This window comes from Mustela erminea, chromosome 3 (assembly GCF_009829155.1).
Source record: "Mustela erminea isolate mMusErm1 chromosome 3, mMusErm1.Pri, whole genome shotgun sequence".
Lineage (NCBI taxonomy): Eukaryota > Metazoa > Chordata > Mammalia > Carnivora > Mustelidae > Mustela > Mustela erminea.
In genome coordinates, this window is record NC_045616.1 from 131,498,159 (window position 1) to 131,516,393 (window position 18,235).

Consider the following 18,235-nt stretch of genomic DNA (forward strand, 5'->3'; position numbering starts at 1 on the left):
TATCACCAAGTTATGTGACATCTCTGGGCTGTGTTTTCAGGCTTCTGTAACTGTCTTAATTTATAATGCATAGTTTTGACTGGCTGTCCTAGGGTAGAGAAGGTTTTAGCCCTGCTGGACTTAATGTTTGATTATTCAGAAATGTCTATCTTAGAATTGCTTTGCAATTTATAAAGTCCAGAATGTCATTCCCATTAGCATCAGGCTCTGGGCAGCTGGTGGATATGAGATCATGGCAAGGAGTAGGTAACAGGAGCAGTGGAAGTATTCTAAGGCTACTGAGGGCATAAAGAATGTTCAGTTGGGCCAGAATTGATATCGAGATTCACAGCTGTCTCGGGAACAGCAACAGAATAGACAACATCCAGTAGGAGATACTGGGCAATCTGAGATACCCTCAGCTGTGTGTCAAACAAAGACATTTTATAATCTAAAACTAATGTTAGGGGGCTAGGGAGGAAAGGATGTGGGACATTTGCAAATAGAAACCAGAGTCTATGTCAAGAAGATTTAGTAATGGAAGTAGTTTCCTGGCTGGTTTCTGGATATTTTTATGATTCCCGTGATGCACTTGTAGCAAAACCAGTCCAGACTCTGCAAGTGGAAATATGCACTTGGCAGTAGCAACACCTGGTAAAAATATTCTGACAGCCCTGCAAAAACAGAGTCCCAAGGTCTCTTCATTTTCTTTGTTCTGGCTCAATCCTTGAGCACCTGAGAATTCAGTTTCAGAAGTCTTAAGAATCATAGCAGTAGCAGTCAGTGTGACAGTAACAGAGGGATTATTTGCTTCAAAAAAACAGAACAGAATAAGTATATCTTCTTCAAACAAATCCGACCTCTTTCACTTTCTAAAAAATTATTTCGGTCATCAAATACCACCCATGTTATTCTTTAAAAAATATAACCCTCTCTATTATATTATAGATTTGTCTAATAGTAGTAATGAGAAAGACTTAAATTTTCTCCAGTAAAATTCTATATTTCAGCAATGATAAAATACAAGGTATACCTCAACCATGAATAATTTATTTCTGTTTATTTTAAAGCGTCTATCAGTCCGGAAAGAGAAGGATGTAAAAACCAAATCTGATAAACCTGGAGATAATGTAAGGGAACGTATCATCAAGCGGGCAGCTCTTGAATTTGAGGACGGCATGTATGGTATCCTTTATCTTTCTGGGGCTGGGCAGAGACATAGCCCTCACTTTTTCTGTATTCATCAGGCTACTAGGCCTCCTGCATAGTGATTCTTTTCTAGTCTGCTGTAACTTTTAAAGCAATGAATCAATTTTTACAAATTGTGCCATATAACCTAAAGATATTGAAGTATATAAAATTGGAATTATAATCTGTTTGCCTTCTTGAAACAAAATGGCAACCAAAATTTGCTTAGCTATTTTATAATATACAGTGGATTTCTAATGTACAATTTGGCATTTTGCTAAAGGTTATTAGGAAAAGAGATTACCCAAGATGAGGTTTCAGATCTCAGAAGTACTAGTTATAACAGTGCTATTTGCTTTCTCTATGTTCTGACATTTGCATACTCATTGAAACATAAGATCCAACTTCTTAACAACCCCTGTTTCCTTTGGCAAGGGTCCCATGAGTGCACACTTCTATGTCTAATGCTTTGTAAGGGTATTCAATGAATGAATCAAATCCTGCTTTAGATACTTTGTAAAAAAAAAAAAAAAAAAAAAAGAGGTAGGTTGAGATAATTCAGTACAGTTACCATTCAGTTTTTTAATGTGTTTAACAGTGAGTCTCTTTGCCATTTTGCTGATTTTCAATGCATCAAACATTGAACTATACAGTAACAAATATTGCATAAAATACAAAGGGTTTTTGATAAAATAAATACTTGTTGAGTAGTAAATACACAAAAGGCATACTTAAAGTTCCTAAAAGAGAATCTAGAAACATGATAACTGTCTTCATTCTGCGAGCTTCCCCCAACCATGAATATCCTCTTTCAGACTGATCCTGACTGGGGAAACTCTCTGTTTCTACTTTATTTTTACTTCTACCACCTCATTTTTCTTTTTCCAGTTTATACCTTATGTTATAGTGAGAATTCACGTGGGGGAGGAAAATATAATAGCACCTCTCTTTACCTCCGATATCAGCAAGATAGAGCATCAACCAAGTTAACTGAGCAAGTAAAAGCTAAGCCCTGGGTTTTCTAATGACCATCAGTCAGTTGTTTTCCCACTGACATTTAAACACTGACTGTATGATACCACTAATTTTAGATAATAATGGCTTCTAGGTGTTCTTTATTTGCTGTTATTATATTGCCTATGAAAAATATTTGCAAGTTAGTTCATATAAATGGTCTTTCCATTCCACCCACTTTTTTTCAACCCAGAGTACCCAGACTTCTTTATCCCTGGCATATCTGACCTACTAAAAAGCATTGAATAACTGAAAAAATTATAGGATATGATGGAAGAATTCAGGTAAGAAGCTTGTCATTGGGGTTGCCCTTATCTAAAATACTTACTCATAATGAAATTAATATCTCAATGTGATCTGTATATCACTGTGAGAAATGAAGTACAAACAACACTGTGTACTAGATTGTGATCTGGTAAGAAATGAACCAAGGAGCTGTTGTCAGAGCTGCTTAGAATTACTGTGTCTACAAGCAGTATCTTGGTTCATTGACATCTTGCCAGCCTTCATAGTCTATAATATCGCAGCACATACAAACCTTATTTTTTCTGGCTCTGATTCACAAAGATCTCACTGTTCCTGGAATCTCATATCAGAGTGCCATGATTCTTTGTTCTAATTCTAAGGCCAGTCCTGCAGTTTGTGTTGGTTGTGGACAGTATTGATAGCAGTTTCAGGCAGTGTGGGTATCTCTGATCTGATCCGCCTGTTAGTGTTGAGAGGCAAGTTTAAATCTACACCATTATACAAATCAGGACCCAATTTTGATCATTTGAGGAATAAGAGTCAAACTCTCAGCCCTTCAGTGGACAAATGAATATAGAAGATATGGTCCATATATACAATGGAGTATTATGCCTCCATCAGAAAGGATGAATACCCAACTTTTGTATCAACATGGATGGGACTGGACGAGATTGTTCTAAGTGAAATAAGTCAAGCAGAGAGAGTCAACTATCATATGGTTTCACTTACTTGTGGAGCATAAGGAATAACACGGAGGACATTGGGAGATGGAGAGAAGTGAGTTGGGGGAAATCGGAGGGGGAGATGAAGCATGAGAGACTGTGGGCTCTGAGAAACAAACTGAGGGTTTTGGAGGGGGAGAGGGGGTTGGGTGAGCCCGGTGGTGGGTATTATGGAGGGCATATATTGCACGGAGCACTGGGTGTGGTACATAAACAATGAATCTTGGAACACTGAAAAAAATAAATTAAAAAAAAAAACAACAACTCTCAGCTCTGTTGATTCCTTAGCTCAGCTACTTTTTATATGGTCTGTTATATTCACTGAAACTTAGCCGCCACCTCCATCTTCTTTATAGCTTAGAGAAGATTCAGTTACCAATGAACGTTATCTCAGTGACCCAAAGGAATCACTGCAGTTTTAGACAGACCTTTTGGTATTGTCAGAAAACTTTCATTTTAATTTAAAAATGATACCCCTTTTTGAGAATACTAAATCACTGTTATTTTTAGTTGGAGTTTTGAATAGTGAAAATTACTTTTAAACAAAGGTCAAGCCTTGTTTAATAATGTGTCAGTCATAATAAGTCATAATATACCAGTTCAAATTTGCTGAGCACATTAATGAAAATAAAATGTCTTACAATAAAAATGACTTCTGGATCCACCACTTTGATACCTTTACAGGAAAGCCTATTAATGTTATTGAAAATTAGGGATTTTGTTTTTTAAAAAGATTACAAAAGAGCGCCTGGAGAGTGATGGGAGAATGTGTTCAGTGATTACATTCAGAGCAAGTGCCTTTAAAGGTCAGAAGTTCAGACTTCTATATGTGGCAGATTTATGGCATAATCTTTCTACCTTTTATACGGTGGACCTTAACATCTTTTTTCCTCAGCTAATTTGGGCATAGGAATCCCACTTCTGGCCAGCAACTTTATCAGCCCAAATATCACAGTTCATCTGCAAAGTGAAAATGGAATCCTGGGTTTGGTAAGACAGAAATTAATGTTTTATTTATTCAGTCTCGATAGAAAACAAGATAGTCCATACAGTGAAATCTTCTGAGAGTTGTTAGCTTGAAGTTCCCAGCCTTATTTTTAAGGTAGTTTCCTGACTATCTGCGCTTTCTGACTATTCTTCCTGTGCCATCATGTCAGTGTCTTCCTCCCCTGGTGTACCTGCTTCAGAGAGACCTCACAGTGTCCTCCTGTTCAGATGAGCTTTCTTAACTTTTGTGTGGTTGGACAAGGTAGTGAAGGTCATAAAGAATTTTGTAGTAAACAATGATCTGTAAGACTCTGAATGAGAAACTGAAAAGTAAGGTTTTTACTCGAGGAATAGGGACGTATTTTGACAAACGTTTAATTAAAATAGTTCTTCGTACCTAATTCTCATTTTGAGGCCATGTTGTTCAAAAGGAAAGAATTTTTCTCTTCCTCAAGACTAGCCTTCCAGATGAGCTCAACATTCTCACAGAATTTGGATATACTTTTTACTCAGTACTATAATAATAAGAAATATTTTTGCTTCCTGGATGACATTTTTTATGTAATGTTAACTGTGGCAGAGATTATTTATAGTTTGGCCAGTTTATAGGATTTCTAATCTCCTGTTGTTCTGAGTAGACCTTAACTGTTCATGCAATAAAAATTGTGTATATGGAACGGTATATCTAGTCCTTAAAACATAAATAATGATCAGGAGCACTGATTGAGGTGGTAATCATGACCATCTGCAGATGCGCAAAACTGCCATGAGTCTCGATAAAAGATTCATGTTGCAGCCATAGAGGGACCAATTCCCTCATTTAGAAGACAAGGGAAATAAGTTGATATCCCTTATCCATGGTCAGTGTTTAAAGGGAAAATTTACATAGTCCTAAAATACTAGTTGCCACTTCAGTTTATTTAAATGATACATGTTTGGTCCCTCATTTTGAAAGCATGTTGGAATTTCCTAGCTCAGATTTCCTCACTCTTGGTTCTCTCTTATGCCTCCCACCCCCTTTTTCCATTTCCTCCTGTTTTGTTTACTATATGTTATGTTATGAAACAACTCACCCCATTCAAGTAATGTAGAGATGTCTTATAAAAATGCATACAAAATTAAAAAGCAAAACTGAGAGTAATCAGGCAAAGAGAAAATAAAGGCTTCAAAACTTAGATGTTGTGAAAAGTAAGGTTAGGACTCCAAATTTGAGCCTTTAGGTGCTGCATACCAAAATAATGAAAATTTGTCTCTCTGCAACCCTCTCGTCAAATAAGGCAGCCATTTTGTTTGTGGTCGTGGCTGCTACCAGGAAGAGTTACAAGTAACACTGACTGCATCGTAGGCACTAAATAATTACTGTTGGTTTTAGTGACCTGTATTTCTAATATTAACATTTCTTTTCAAACTTGGTCATTTCTAGGAAATAATTTTTTATTTATCACAGTTATTAGTGTGGGAAAGACTAATCAATATGAGAAATAGCCATGAACATACTGGAATTATTTTTAGAAGGTTCACCTCAAGTCTTTTGATAGTACTATCCCAGGGTTTTTAGAGAAGTTATTTATATTATGATTTTAGTGTGTGATTCAGTGAGAAACTTCTTTTACTAACTCAGTGTGCTTTGACAGGGTCCGTATCCACTACAAAATGAAGTTGATGCAGATCTAATCAATGCAGGTAAACTCCCTCATGTGTTTTTCCACTCTTTTCCTTGGCTATTAATTTAGTTCTCTGCCAAATAAGAGAAAGGAGTTGGGCTTAATTGTCTTGATTGTTTTTTCCTGGAGAGTGCTCCATTGTGTTTTTCACTGCGGAGGGGAGAGAAGACTTCTTAGTCTCTTCTTTGCCTGGCTTGCTCTTCAAGATCATCGCTTACTTAGGGAAAAGTAAGATAATAGAGAAATTGCAGGTGGGGCTACATATAATGGCAGAGGTTTGATGGGTCAACCAGTGAGGGTCCTGCCTATACATAAGGGCACTTATGTATGGGCATAAGGGCACATTTGAGAATGGGGTAATGAGGAGAATTAAAGGAGAGGACCATTTACAAGGGTATGACCAGGATTGAGGGAAACCAGAAAAGGATGGTGAAGTACCACAGGGAGTTATTATCACCCTGAGGTCTTAAGGGGCAGTAGTGGGGGAGGGCCACCTAATCAGATCTATGGCCTTTGGTAGAGGAATGCAGCCATCTAGCAGAAACCTGGATGAGGGGTGGAGGTCTTCTCTGCTCAATCATCTTCTTGCACCTTCCATTGGCCAATCCCAGGCTGAAATATGTCTGCCTTCTTGTGAAGAGAAGGATGACAAGTGGATCCGTAGAGGCAAGAAGAAAAGATTGGCACACTGGTGTTTGTGTTCTGAACAATACTTACTGTCCCCCAGTCATCACTGGAGAAGAGCATCCTTCAGAGGTTCTGGGGTATTTAGAGATGTACTCTGCCCCTAAGTATAACCCAGTGATGTGAGTAATAGGGACTTTTGAACTGGTACTCTAGCCTGTCTTCTCTTATTTATATGCTTTGCCTTTTATTATAAGCCTTTTATTTGACTGTGACACATAGTTGCTTGTAGCAGCCTAGAGGCTAGAGGAGAAAAAACCAGGCCAGACCCTTTGGCCATTGTTACTGCCCATGCTTGAGGCAACATTCTCACTTTGGGGCTGAAGGTTATTCTTACAATGGGGCTGCTCAGAAGAAGCTGATTTTTATACTCTAGTGTGATTTTTTTTTTTTACCCTTCTTTTACTCTTGAATTCAGTCTACCCCCACAAAAGTATTATTCTTACTTCATATTCAAAAATAGTACATGTAAATCTCAGAAGAGCAGCAATATTAGCTGAACATAAAGGCCAGCTGCCAAGCAGAATTGATGTTTGATACTTAGAATTTTTGGAAGTAAAAACGCTTCTGGTTGAATAGTTGAATTAGCTAACACGACTCAACCCTGAAAGGCCCACTGTGATAAAGCAATGACATTTAACTAAGGCTGTAATTTAATTGTACTGTACCCTTTAGCAATAGCTCATTGATCTGTGAAAATATTTGCTGCTTGGTTTAATTAATTTATGATGTTAGTGAGTTATTTGCAAAATGAATAACTCCATTTTCCACATTTTAGGCCTGAGTTCATAAAACCCACTTTCCTTGGAAAAGTAGTTAGTCTTTTCAATGATTATTGGACAGTAGGCATTTTTTATTCCATGAGCTTAAAAGTAGCTCAATCGTAATGAAGCCACTAGTTTTGTTTTGTTTTTTAATTTATTTATTTGACAGAGATCACAAGGAGGCAGAGAGGCAGCCAGAGAGAGAAAAGAGGAAGCAGGCTCCCTGCTGAGCAGAGAGCCCGATGTGGGACTCCATCCCAGGACCCTGGGATCATGACCTGAGCCCAAGGCAGAGGCTTTAACCCACTGAGCCACTCAGGCACCCCTGAAGCCACTAGTTTTATATTTTAACTCCTGAAATATCATGTATAATCTTAGACTACTTTATAAAACAATAATTCATTGCTTTTTGGAAGCCAAGTTGCAGATGAGCTTATTAATATTTTAACTCTTTCATCAAAGTTCTGCTTAGGATTTATGTTGCTTTTGACTTTGGAGCTATCTGAATTAGGGAGGAAATACTTTAAGCTAAAGAGTCCAGAGTACATATTGGTGATCTCCCCAACTCCCCAAATTTGGAAGTTACCTGGAAGATCAGCCCCTTCTAAATAATAACCTCAAGGTTATGAAAAAATGAATGACCTCACCTTACAGCACCATTTTGTTTGCAGCATATTTTTTCATACTTAGATACCATTTGAGTCTTACGTGAAAACTTACCGAACAGATTGGGAAACTGAAGCCCAGAGTAGTGATATGATGTCCCCAGGATCCCATTGCTAGGGACTGGACTCACACAGTGTCTCCTGGCCTTTTTCTCTACACATGGAGCTATACCCACTGCTACCCTAAGTTTTAACAAGGTGGAGAGGGCCATGCTTACAGCAACATTTCAGAGGTTCTGTTAAGTTTTGCATTATTCTGATGCAATTATGAAATTTCCAATGGGTCTCATGTTTTAGCTTTCCTATTAATGTACATTTTGCTTTCTTCTCATTTCTTGTTTTCTTTTAATATACAGTGTTTTAAATGACTTACCTTTGATTAAAACTGCCTTAGAAAGAACCACCATGTTAATCTCATGTCTCATAAATATCCCTGGCCCCTGCCATGTGCCTCCAGGGCAGTGGTTCTTAGTAAGCAAGTGGGGATATTTGACAATGGCTGGAGACATTTTTGATAGCCAGTGTTTTTAACAAGTAGTCGGTAGAGGTCAGGGCTGCTGTTAATTATCCTACAATAACCGAAACAGCCCCCCTCAAAGAGTTATCCAGCTCCAAATGTCAATAATGCCTTGTCTGGAGCCTGTTGTGCCACAACTGAAGAATCGCAGGCCTGCAGACTAAGGCACAAAAGAGTACAGCATTCGGGACCTATTGAATAGTCCTGTGCCTATCACCGGAGTTTTTGTTCTGTCCCCTTCTTTTTGCATCCCCATCTCCTTATCAGTAATTTCCTATTGAAATGTGTTTTGAAATGTGTCATCCTCAAAGCTCCAGTTCATTTGATCCTTCCATGGTTCAGAAATGCCCCCTCCTTTGAACCTATAACACATCTAGTGTCTCTCATCTTGCCTTGTAATTATTCATTTATATTTCTCTCTCTAGCTGAACAGCATATTCCTTTGGCTTCGGGCAGTGGTTCTCTGAAGTGTGGGACAGCAACAGTGTCACCATCACCGGGGACCTATTACAAATAGAGATTCTCAGGCCCCATCACAAGCCCACTGAATTCCAAACTCTGGGAATTTAGTTCAGAGATCTGCCCTTCATGTAATTCTGATGGGTGTTAAAATTTGAGAACCATTAGTGTAGGGCATCTGTGTTTGGTCCGTAACACTGTTTAAGGCACATAGTAGCCATTTACTTGATGTTGAGTAAACCATGTGTTAAATCATGAGCCAAAGGACTCAGTAGCTATGAAATTGAATAACCATGTTTGCCCAAATATCATGAAAGGATCTAGACACATGCAGAGAAAAACTGGAGGAAACAGAAATCAATCAGGAATAGTCAAATAAGAAAGTTCTTTTTCTTTAAGATATTGATTGTATGTTGATTAGTTATTTCTTGACCAGATTGGGGCATCATATTTGAAAACCATGGATTCAACTTTAGGATATCTATTTTTATTTAGATATTGGATATTTAAAAATACTAACAACTAACTTGGCTTCCAGAGAATGTAATTTATAACACACCAGAATGTATTAGCAGGTGCCTGACAATAACTATTTTTTATGAGAGTTGTTTTCTGGGCTCTTAAAGCTATGCTCCATAAATCACATGGGGAGAGCCAGAGTCTTGCACTGATCTCCAAGTTTCCTGTGTCTGGTAAATAATGCCTTCTATGTACTGTCAGCTGGTGGAGATTGCCCTTTAGAAGCCATTGTGATTTAGCCCATGGAGAACAAAGAATTGAAATTTTTATGTTTCTCTGCTTTTTTGTCCCTACACATTCTTGGTCCTTGCTTATCCACCTCACAGGACCAGTGAGGAACCGGATTTGCTAGTTATGAAAATAGTGTTGGGATCAAGTTTAGGGGCACCTGGGTGGCTCAGTCAGTTAAGCATTTGCCTTCAGCTCAGGTCATGATCCCAGGGCCGTGGGATGGAGCCCTATGTCGGGCTCCCTTCTGAGTGGGGAGCCTGCTTCCCCTTCTCTCTCTGCCTGACTCTTTGCCTACTTGTGATCTCTCTCTCTGTCAAATAAATAAATAAAATCTTAAAGAAAAAAAAGAATCATGTTTAGTTGTATTACGCCTGTCCTGAAACCTAGAACTCCCAGGCTGGCTTTTAGCTCTGCTGTATGAGACAGTGGCTGGGTCCTGTAGCATTTATCCCCAGAGGGGTGATGGCACTGTCTCTTTTATAGGTAGGTTTGGAGTAAGGGATTAAAAAAATGACAATAGTAAAAGCTTGTCTATGGAGTCTGTTCTCTGTGCCAGGTGCTGTAGTAAGGATTTTGCATGCAATATTTCATTTACTCCTCCAAATTTTATGTGCTACCTAAAAGCCCCTACTGACCACACCAGAAAGTATTTTCCAGACCTTTCATTTTTATAGTACTTTGGAGGATGTGAAAATGTTTCCCCTGTTTAGAGTCCAACTCCTTTGGGGAATAAATATTTCAGCATGATATAAATAGCCTCTTTCTCTCTGCTTGAGCTCTAGTGGAGAGGGATATTGATAGAGAATTTAGCTTTCAGGCAAGGCTTGAGAAGCTGAGGGTACAGTTGTGTTGCACACCTGGGCATGATCTGACCACTCTGGTTTGGCTTTTCTTTGTTCCAGACCTGGAATCATAACTTTTCTTCCCCTTCCGTTTGACTGCTTTATTACACTGGGATAATGCACGGGGTATTCTCATACAGTTGGCTTCTGTTTGGCAGAGTGGCATGTGGGCACTTTTCTGGTTAAGACTAGAAGCCTCCTCCTGGGCACTGTACACACATGAAATGGATCACAAAAAGAAAACAGCTGAAATATACAGGTCAGGTGGTAGGATTGGTTGTGTGGGGACTGCGTGATCTTGGAGATCTTTCCAGCTCTGAACTTTTTATTATGAGGTATAAGTGGAAGAGGTCTTTCCAAGGGGACCTCTTGGAAGTTACCATTAGATATGTGAACCAGTATTATGATGTTATTCCTTGATCTCATCAAAGTCCTATGATTTTAACAAACAGGACCAAGAAAGGAAATATGAGGCAGAGAGAGAGAGAATAAAAGAAGAGGTTCAGGCCTAGTGATATTATGAAATTAGGGGACAACTTGCTTTCTAGATCATTTCTTGATTTTTAAGAAACATCTGAGGAGCATCTTCTGTGTCATTCCTTGGAAGTTGCATTTCTTCCTGCTTGTTCCACGGTCTCCTTGCTCCAGTGACTCACAGTTAGCGCTGAATTCTGACAGGTGCTTTCCAGGGACTCCTTTTCCCTCACTCTCATCAGCATTTACCAGGGGCTTGTGGAGGGAGTGGGGCTGGGGAGAGGTGGGAATGGTTCGGAGGTGATGGGGGAGTGCTTTGTCTGTAGAGAATTTCAAAAACAATAATAAAATCAAAAGTTGGTCTGCTTTCTGTCATCACCATGCAGGGTCAAATCTGAACAATGCCACTGACTAAATACTCCTCTTCAGAGGGCAATAGTTCCCACTGTACCCCACAGCCCCATTGCCACAGCAGTCTGGTTAAAGGGACCTCAGTTCTTTAGGAAACAGAGAAGGTACAGACCTCTCTCTGCATGATTTCCACTCTTAGAAATCTAATAGCTTTTTCTTCTCTTTGCTTCCTTTCTTGTGTATGTGTGTTTAGGCAAGGAAACAGTTACTGTTCTTCCAGGAGCCTCTTACTTCTCCAGCGATGAATCATTTGCGATGATTAGAGGGTATGTAACGACGGAGCCCCCATGTTTCAAATGGCATGGAATGAACTGAGTCATCCCCGAACGTGTTAGAAGGGCTTCGAAACGTAGCCACGTCTCCCAGCCAGAAAATGGTCATGGGCTCATTCAGCTGCACCAAGATAGGAAATTATTCACATTGAGCATTGGGAATTGGAACATTGAGCTCACTGTTATTAAAAGAACCCCCCAAATGGAGTATTTATCTATGTGCTGAGAATACTGAAGTAAACATTTTTAAAGTTCTTTCTGAGGATCCTAACATTTTCTACAAAACTGTGTTTTCATTTTCTAGCTAGCGTTTACCTTCAAATCAAGCCACATTACGCCTCACCAAAGGAAACAAACACACTGTGTACACCTGTTTTTAATTTGTTTTTGGAGACAATATAGGCTGTAATTTTTTTTAAAGAACTCTTAATGGTTATTTCTCTACATCAGCTTGAGCTGATTGATTTGGAAGATCCAGGGTTGGGTGGGAGAAAGCAACTTTATTTTGGAGGGTATAGAATTATTTTAATTGCTGGCAATTTCAAGCAAATCGGACACAAAGCTTGTGAAATTTGCTTTATATTTCCTTTTTCTCTCTCAGGGGACATGTCAATCTAACAATGCTAGGAGCAATGCAGGTTTCCAAATACGGTGACCTGGCTAACTGGATGATACCTGTAAGTAGACATTTTTCTTCTGAATTAAGTGTGGGTCACCATAATTATTTTTTAAGAAAAATCTTGTTGAATTGCTATGAGAGCGCAGCATAATTATTATGAAAATAAGGAAATTTTTTAATAATATTTAATATTTTAGTCAAATTTTGGTAAAGCAGCTACTGAGAACTATTTGGCTTTACTTGTTTACTATGTAGTTGGAACTAAAAAGGTGGGATCATGGCCAAAACATAATTTTTCATAAGGAACAGAGAACTGGGGAAGATGAAAAATAAATGGGTTAAATCTGATAAAAATAAGGAATACCAGTATTTGTTATAGCTAAGTTTTTATAACCAGAAAGAACAATTAACAAGTTCATTAATTTTGTGTTGATGCTCTATTTTCTTATTCATGGTGATTAAAGACCTTTCTTGATTGGTTGGTCATGTGACCTCATAAGTTATCAATCACATTGTCTTCTGTTAGGGAATACAGAACTTATGATGTTTAAACATGCTTGTAAAATGCAGTTTTCATTTACTAATGGCTTAAATCAAGGAAAAACCACTTAGAATCAGCTTTGGAAAAAGGACTGTAATCAGTTGACTTAATTTATGACTGTGGTTTGTTACATTCCCGGTTGTTGCTTTGTGATATGCGTACGGAAATAAGAAATAATGCATGTCCATAAGTATGAGCTCATTTTGGCTGGTGGCTCAAGTTACTCTTTTTGTGTGTATACTTAAGGGTTTCTGTGTATTTTTCTGTTTCATCAGCTAAAAGGAGTTTAAGTAACTGATGCTGATGTTCTATGATTTGAAAGTTTTTCTGAAATCTCTTAGGTATTTTTTCCTCTAGTAATTTTTTGAGGAAGGTGGATTAATATAGATGATGACAGTGTCAGAGAGCTCTTTTGATCTAATATACCATGAAATATAATTATTTTAAAATTTGAATAATTATTAAAGCCCTGGTTCTCAAACTTGCTTGCATATTAGAATCACATGATAGTTTTAAAAAATATTGACAGCTGGGTCCCACTCCCAGAATTTCCAATTTAATTAGTATGGGATATAGCCTATCTGGCTACTGGCTGGCTCAGTCAGTAGAGCATGCTGCTCTTGATCTTGGAGTCATGAGTTCAAGCCCCACATTAGGGATAGAGTTTACTTAAAATAATAATAATGAAAAAAATATATAAGGGAGAAATATCACTGAACCATTAATAGTAAGAACCCTTAGCAGATCATGGAATATGTTGTTATTTTAGTTTTAAAATGTTTATCATTCTAAATCAGCCATGGTTATAAGAGTTGACAGCCTTTGAAGGCTTCAGAGGAATTCGGGAGGATTTCCTGAATGTTGTACAGTGAATCAGATTGACAAGTTTATGGGAATACTTATTCCCATACTTACATTGTATCATTTATTCCTTTATATAAATAAAGGAATTTTCCTTTCCTAAGTAAACACTCCTTTATTTATATAAAGGAATAAATGATACAATGTATACAAAGTACATATCACTTTACATATGATGTATATGAGCTTGACATAGAGTACAAGCTAAATAAATGGCTTATTATTATTTGACAACTTAAGAATGAAAATTGGGGGTACCTGGCAGAGAAGGGAATAGAATTAGTTACTATGAACAGAAACAATCTAGTTTTAAATACATCTGTTTCTCTGGACTGTTAACAAGTTTTGAAATCAGTTTGCACAGTGGTCAGTATGGAGCAGAAACATGTTCAACACATTTTTGCCTTCAGGGAACGTCGGCATTTTTAAAAAGTCAGTATATGTTTTGTTTATATTATGGTTTAGCGCACAGGGAGGCTAGAAGCTCTTACAGAGTATATATTCTGTATTCCTGTGTAGGAAAGATTTTTCAACATGTATCACTTTTTTATATATCCTGTGGGGATTCCTGTGAGTGACTAAAATATCAGTGTTTGTTACTTTATAATTTTCTTAATACTCTCAGAGCCCATGTGTTTCCAAATGACTGGACCTAGTAGGACCGTGACGGAGAACTCTGGAGTTCTGAAGAAACAAAAACTAAACATAAAAAGTGTTCTTGTGTCTGGTTCTATTCTTTTGGTAGTATCATTTCTTTTTTTTTTTTTTGAGAGAGAGAAAGAACTCGAGAAGGGGGTATGGGGAAGGGCAGAGGCAGAGGGAGAGAGAGAATCTTGAGCAGGCTCCATGGCTAGCTTGGAGCCCAACACTGGGCTCAATTTCATAACCCCGAGATCTTGACCTGAGCCAAAACCAAGAGCTGGATGCTTGGTTTCCTTGGACCTGAGCCACCCAGGCACACTGGTAGTGTTACTTCTGATGAGCTTTTCTTTTGTTCCTTTAATAACTGATAAACACTCCTTGGATTCTTCATGTGTGATGCATAGTGGATATTTTGACTCTTTCGAATGCAAAATAGGTTAAGAATCAAGACCATGGGGGGACGCCTGGGTGGCTCAGTTGGTTAAGCAGCTGCCTTCGGCTCAGGTCATGATCCCAGCGTCCTGAGATCGAGTCCCACATCGGGCTCCTTGCTCAGCAGGGAGCCTGCTTCTCCCTCTGCCTCTGCCTGCCATTCTGTCTGCCTGTGCTCGCTCTCTCCCGCCTCTCTCTCTGATAAATAAATAAAATCTTAAAAAAAAAAAAAAAAAAGAATTAAGACCATGGGTTTTAGCTTGTAATAAATTGGAATTTCACTTCTCTTTCTAACAGATCATACAATCCAGAGTACATATTTTTGTTAGGATTAATTGAGAAGAAAATGAAAAGTGGCCGCCAAAAGCACTCCATAAATAGTGGCTATTTTTATCTTCTTCAGTGATCTGTTGTTTAATTAGAGAGGAAATAATTTGCCTTAAAGTACACTGGCTTGAGCAAGACTATTTTACAGTAGCTAGTACAACCTGCTTATCCTGAGTTCATATTCAAGTACCAAAAATTAAACCCTTTGAGGGCACATTTCTTGCTCTTACTGGTTATGGATAAGATACAGCCTATCCTCTTTATATAAAGTTTCAGTGAGAAATCTATTTCTCTTTGTCCCAAAGATTTATGTTGATTATTAAAATTCAGATATATTTTTATTGCAAGATCTGGCAGTTAAGCTGAAAAGTTCAGCTTTATTATATCATTTTTCATTTACTTTTATCTTTTTAGTCAGATGAATAATCTTTCAGTGGCTGTAAAGCCTTGAGTTTCTCTGCATCATGGTATCCTCATCAATTACCACCATGTCATATTACAGTAAACATTGTGCTTTTAAGGCAGGCAAATGGTATGGATTCTCTTTGTCTCATCCTTTGATAGCTTCTTAGTATGTGGTGTTTGTCTCCTGTACACAGAGTTTTAAAATTTCTGCCCTGAACATCCAAAGAGAGAGAATGTGACCAAATAGTCATTGGCTCCTTCAAGTTCCCTGATTATTGTGATGATGGTAAAACCCCAGGCAGGCTATGAAAATGTGGACAGATGTGTAGCCCTTTGAATCTGCATTCAGAACTGCTCTGGCTTTCCTAATGCCTATTTTTGGAAAACAGCTGCCATAGATTATTGACTTGTGGGGGGAAGCAGATGTGTATCAGCAGTGATGGGAACTAGCTACAGAAAACGTGCAACCGCGGCCGGCTGGCCATGGCTGCTGTATGTGAGTGACATGACAGCCAAGGGCTTGCCCCTTCTGCATGGGCAGAATTGAAACAAGGGAGTCTTAAGGTAAAGGAAAATAGGATGTATTTTGTTTGTTTTTCCTTCACAATTTAAAAATTTCTTTGTACATTTTAAAAGAAGAAATACAAGTAGTGGGTGTAGTCATGTATGCTAGATGTATGAGTGCACAAAATTGGTTTGGTATTCTAGTTGTCTTTTTAAAATAAAGCTTACTCTAGTCTTCTGTGTGTACAACGAAGGAGGTTTGTGTTCAAGATTTAACCAATGTGATGTCAATGATATCTCAGTAAAGTTGGGAAAAAGTTAGAAAATTCAAAAAGGATTTAATCTCGTGGTTTAATTGCATAAAGTATAGTCTAAATATTAAATCCACAGTTACAGATACAGAAATATAAAGATTAAAGCACAGATATAAACACACAGATCCAGAGCTGGATTTAACACACTTGTCTTGTTCTACAAACCGGAGGTAAGGAAAATGGCAGAGAAAATACGTATGTGTGGTATTATGTTTTTATAGTTACTCAGTAATACGTTTGCCATCTCAGTGTAATGTAGTGGAAAGTGTACAGAATTTTGGGATTAGACCTAGGCTTAAATACTGGCTCTGTTACTTATTGGTGGTATAGCACATCATTTTATTTTGGTATACTCATTTATAAAATGATACTGTTTAACTCCTATGCTGTTCTGGGGATTAAACTAGTTAATTCAGCAAATATTAAGCATTTATTAAGGACCGTGTACTGTTCTTGCCTCTTAAAGATGAAGCAGTTAACAAAAGACATGAAATCCTCTGCAGTTGGGAGCTGATGTTCTAGCGGGCTCCACACACGTGGCCCATGTGCTGACTGTGGCCCACTGCCTCTTCTTGAAATAAAGTTTTACTGGAACATAGCCACATCCATTCATTTGTGTATTACCTGTAGCTGCTTTTGTGCTGCAACAGCAGAGTTGAGTAATTTCAACAGTATGGACTGCAAAGCCTAAAATAGTTACCATGTAACATTGCACAAAGAAGCTTGCCAGCTCCTGCCTTAGATCATTGGTTTGAAACCTTTCTTATTTTCTAATATAAGCAAGTAATGCTATTAATTTCTCTCTATGCACAGTGTTAGTGACATCCCACAAATTTTTATATATGGTGCTTTCATTTTCAGTTCACTTTTCTTCAAAATATTTGCTCATCTCCCTTTATGATTTTTTTCTGTGACTTGGTTATTTGGAAGTATGTCATTTCACTTCCAGATACTTGGTGATTTTTCACATAACTTTGTTAATTTCTAGTTTAGTTGTCTTGAGGTCAGAAAACATACTTTATGTAGTTTCCATCCTTTTAAGTTTGAAATTTATTTATGGCCAAGAATATAGTCTATCTTAGTGACTGTTGCAGCTACACTAGGAAAGAATATGTATCCTGCTACTGTTGGGTAGAATGTCCTATAACTCAGGTCAAGTAGGTAGATAGCATTGAAGTTTTCTATGTCCTATCAGTTACTGAGAAAGGAGTAACGAAATCTTTATCTGTAATTGTGCATTTGGCATTTTCTACTTTCAGTTGTATTACCTTTTGCTTTGTATATTTTAGAGTTCCATTATTTGGTTGTATTACACAGTTAAGTACACAGTTAAGACTGTTACGCTCTTTCGATGAATTAACCTCCGTCATTATAGCTCACCTTATTTCTGGTAATATTTTGCATTCTGAAGTCTACTGTCTGATATTAATATAGTCACTCTGCATGGTGTTCTACCTGTAACCTATTAATGTCATTATATTTGAGTGAGCTGTATAGTTAATATATAGTTAGGTCTTGATCTTTTATCTAGTTTTATCTCTGACCTTTAATTGGAGGTTTATGCCATTTACATTTATGTGATTATCAACATGTGGGCTTAAATCTTTCAGTTTTAAATCTATGAGTTTGTTTGTTTTTGTTTTCCTCTCTTTTCTTTTGGGTCAGTTAAGCATTTTTTATGATTCCAATTTTTTATGATTCCATTTTTTATGATTTCTTCACTATTGACTTATTTTCTTAGGTTTTCTTCCAGTGGTTCCTCAAGGGTTTACAATACATACCTTTTACTGATCACAGTCTAAGTAATACCATATCACTTTACATATAATGTAAGAACCACTGTAAACTTCTGTTCCCTGCCCTTATCCTGTTTGCTGCTGTTGGTCATACATTTTATTCTGCATTTGTTTTAAACCCCATGATACTTTGATATTTTTGTCCTAAGCATTCAG

General features: G+C 37.7%; 1 protein-coding gene across 2 annotated transcripts in view; it reads left to right on the forward strand.

The window, feature by feature from the left end:
- Positions 1-18,235, forward strand: part of OXCT1 (3-oxoacid CoA-transferase 1) — a 121,165-nt gene that overhangs the window by 60,648 nt on the left and 42,282 nt on the right. The window contains exons 9-13 of one of the 2 annotated variants that reach the window (XM_032337499.1): positions 1,050-1,164; positions 4,045-4,139; positions 5,771-5,819; positions 11,560-11,632; positions 12,240-12,315. In XM_032337499.1, the coding sequence (XP_032193390.1) occupies positions 1,050-1,164; positions 4,045-4,139; positions 5,771-5,819; positions 11,560-11,632; positions 12,240-12,315 (408 nt within the window). The remainder of the gene's footprint in view (positions 1-1,049; positions 1,165-4,044; positions 4,140-5,770; positions 5,820-11,559; positions 11,633-12,239; positions 12,316-18,235) is intronic. The other variant, XM_032337500.1, reaches the window with a different exon arrangement.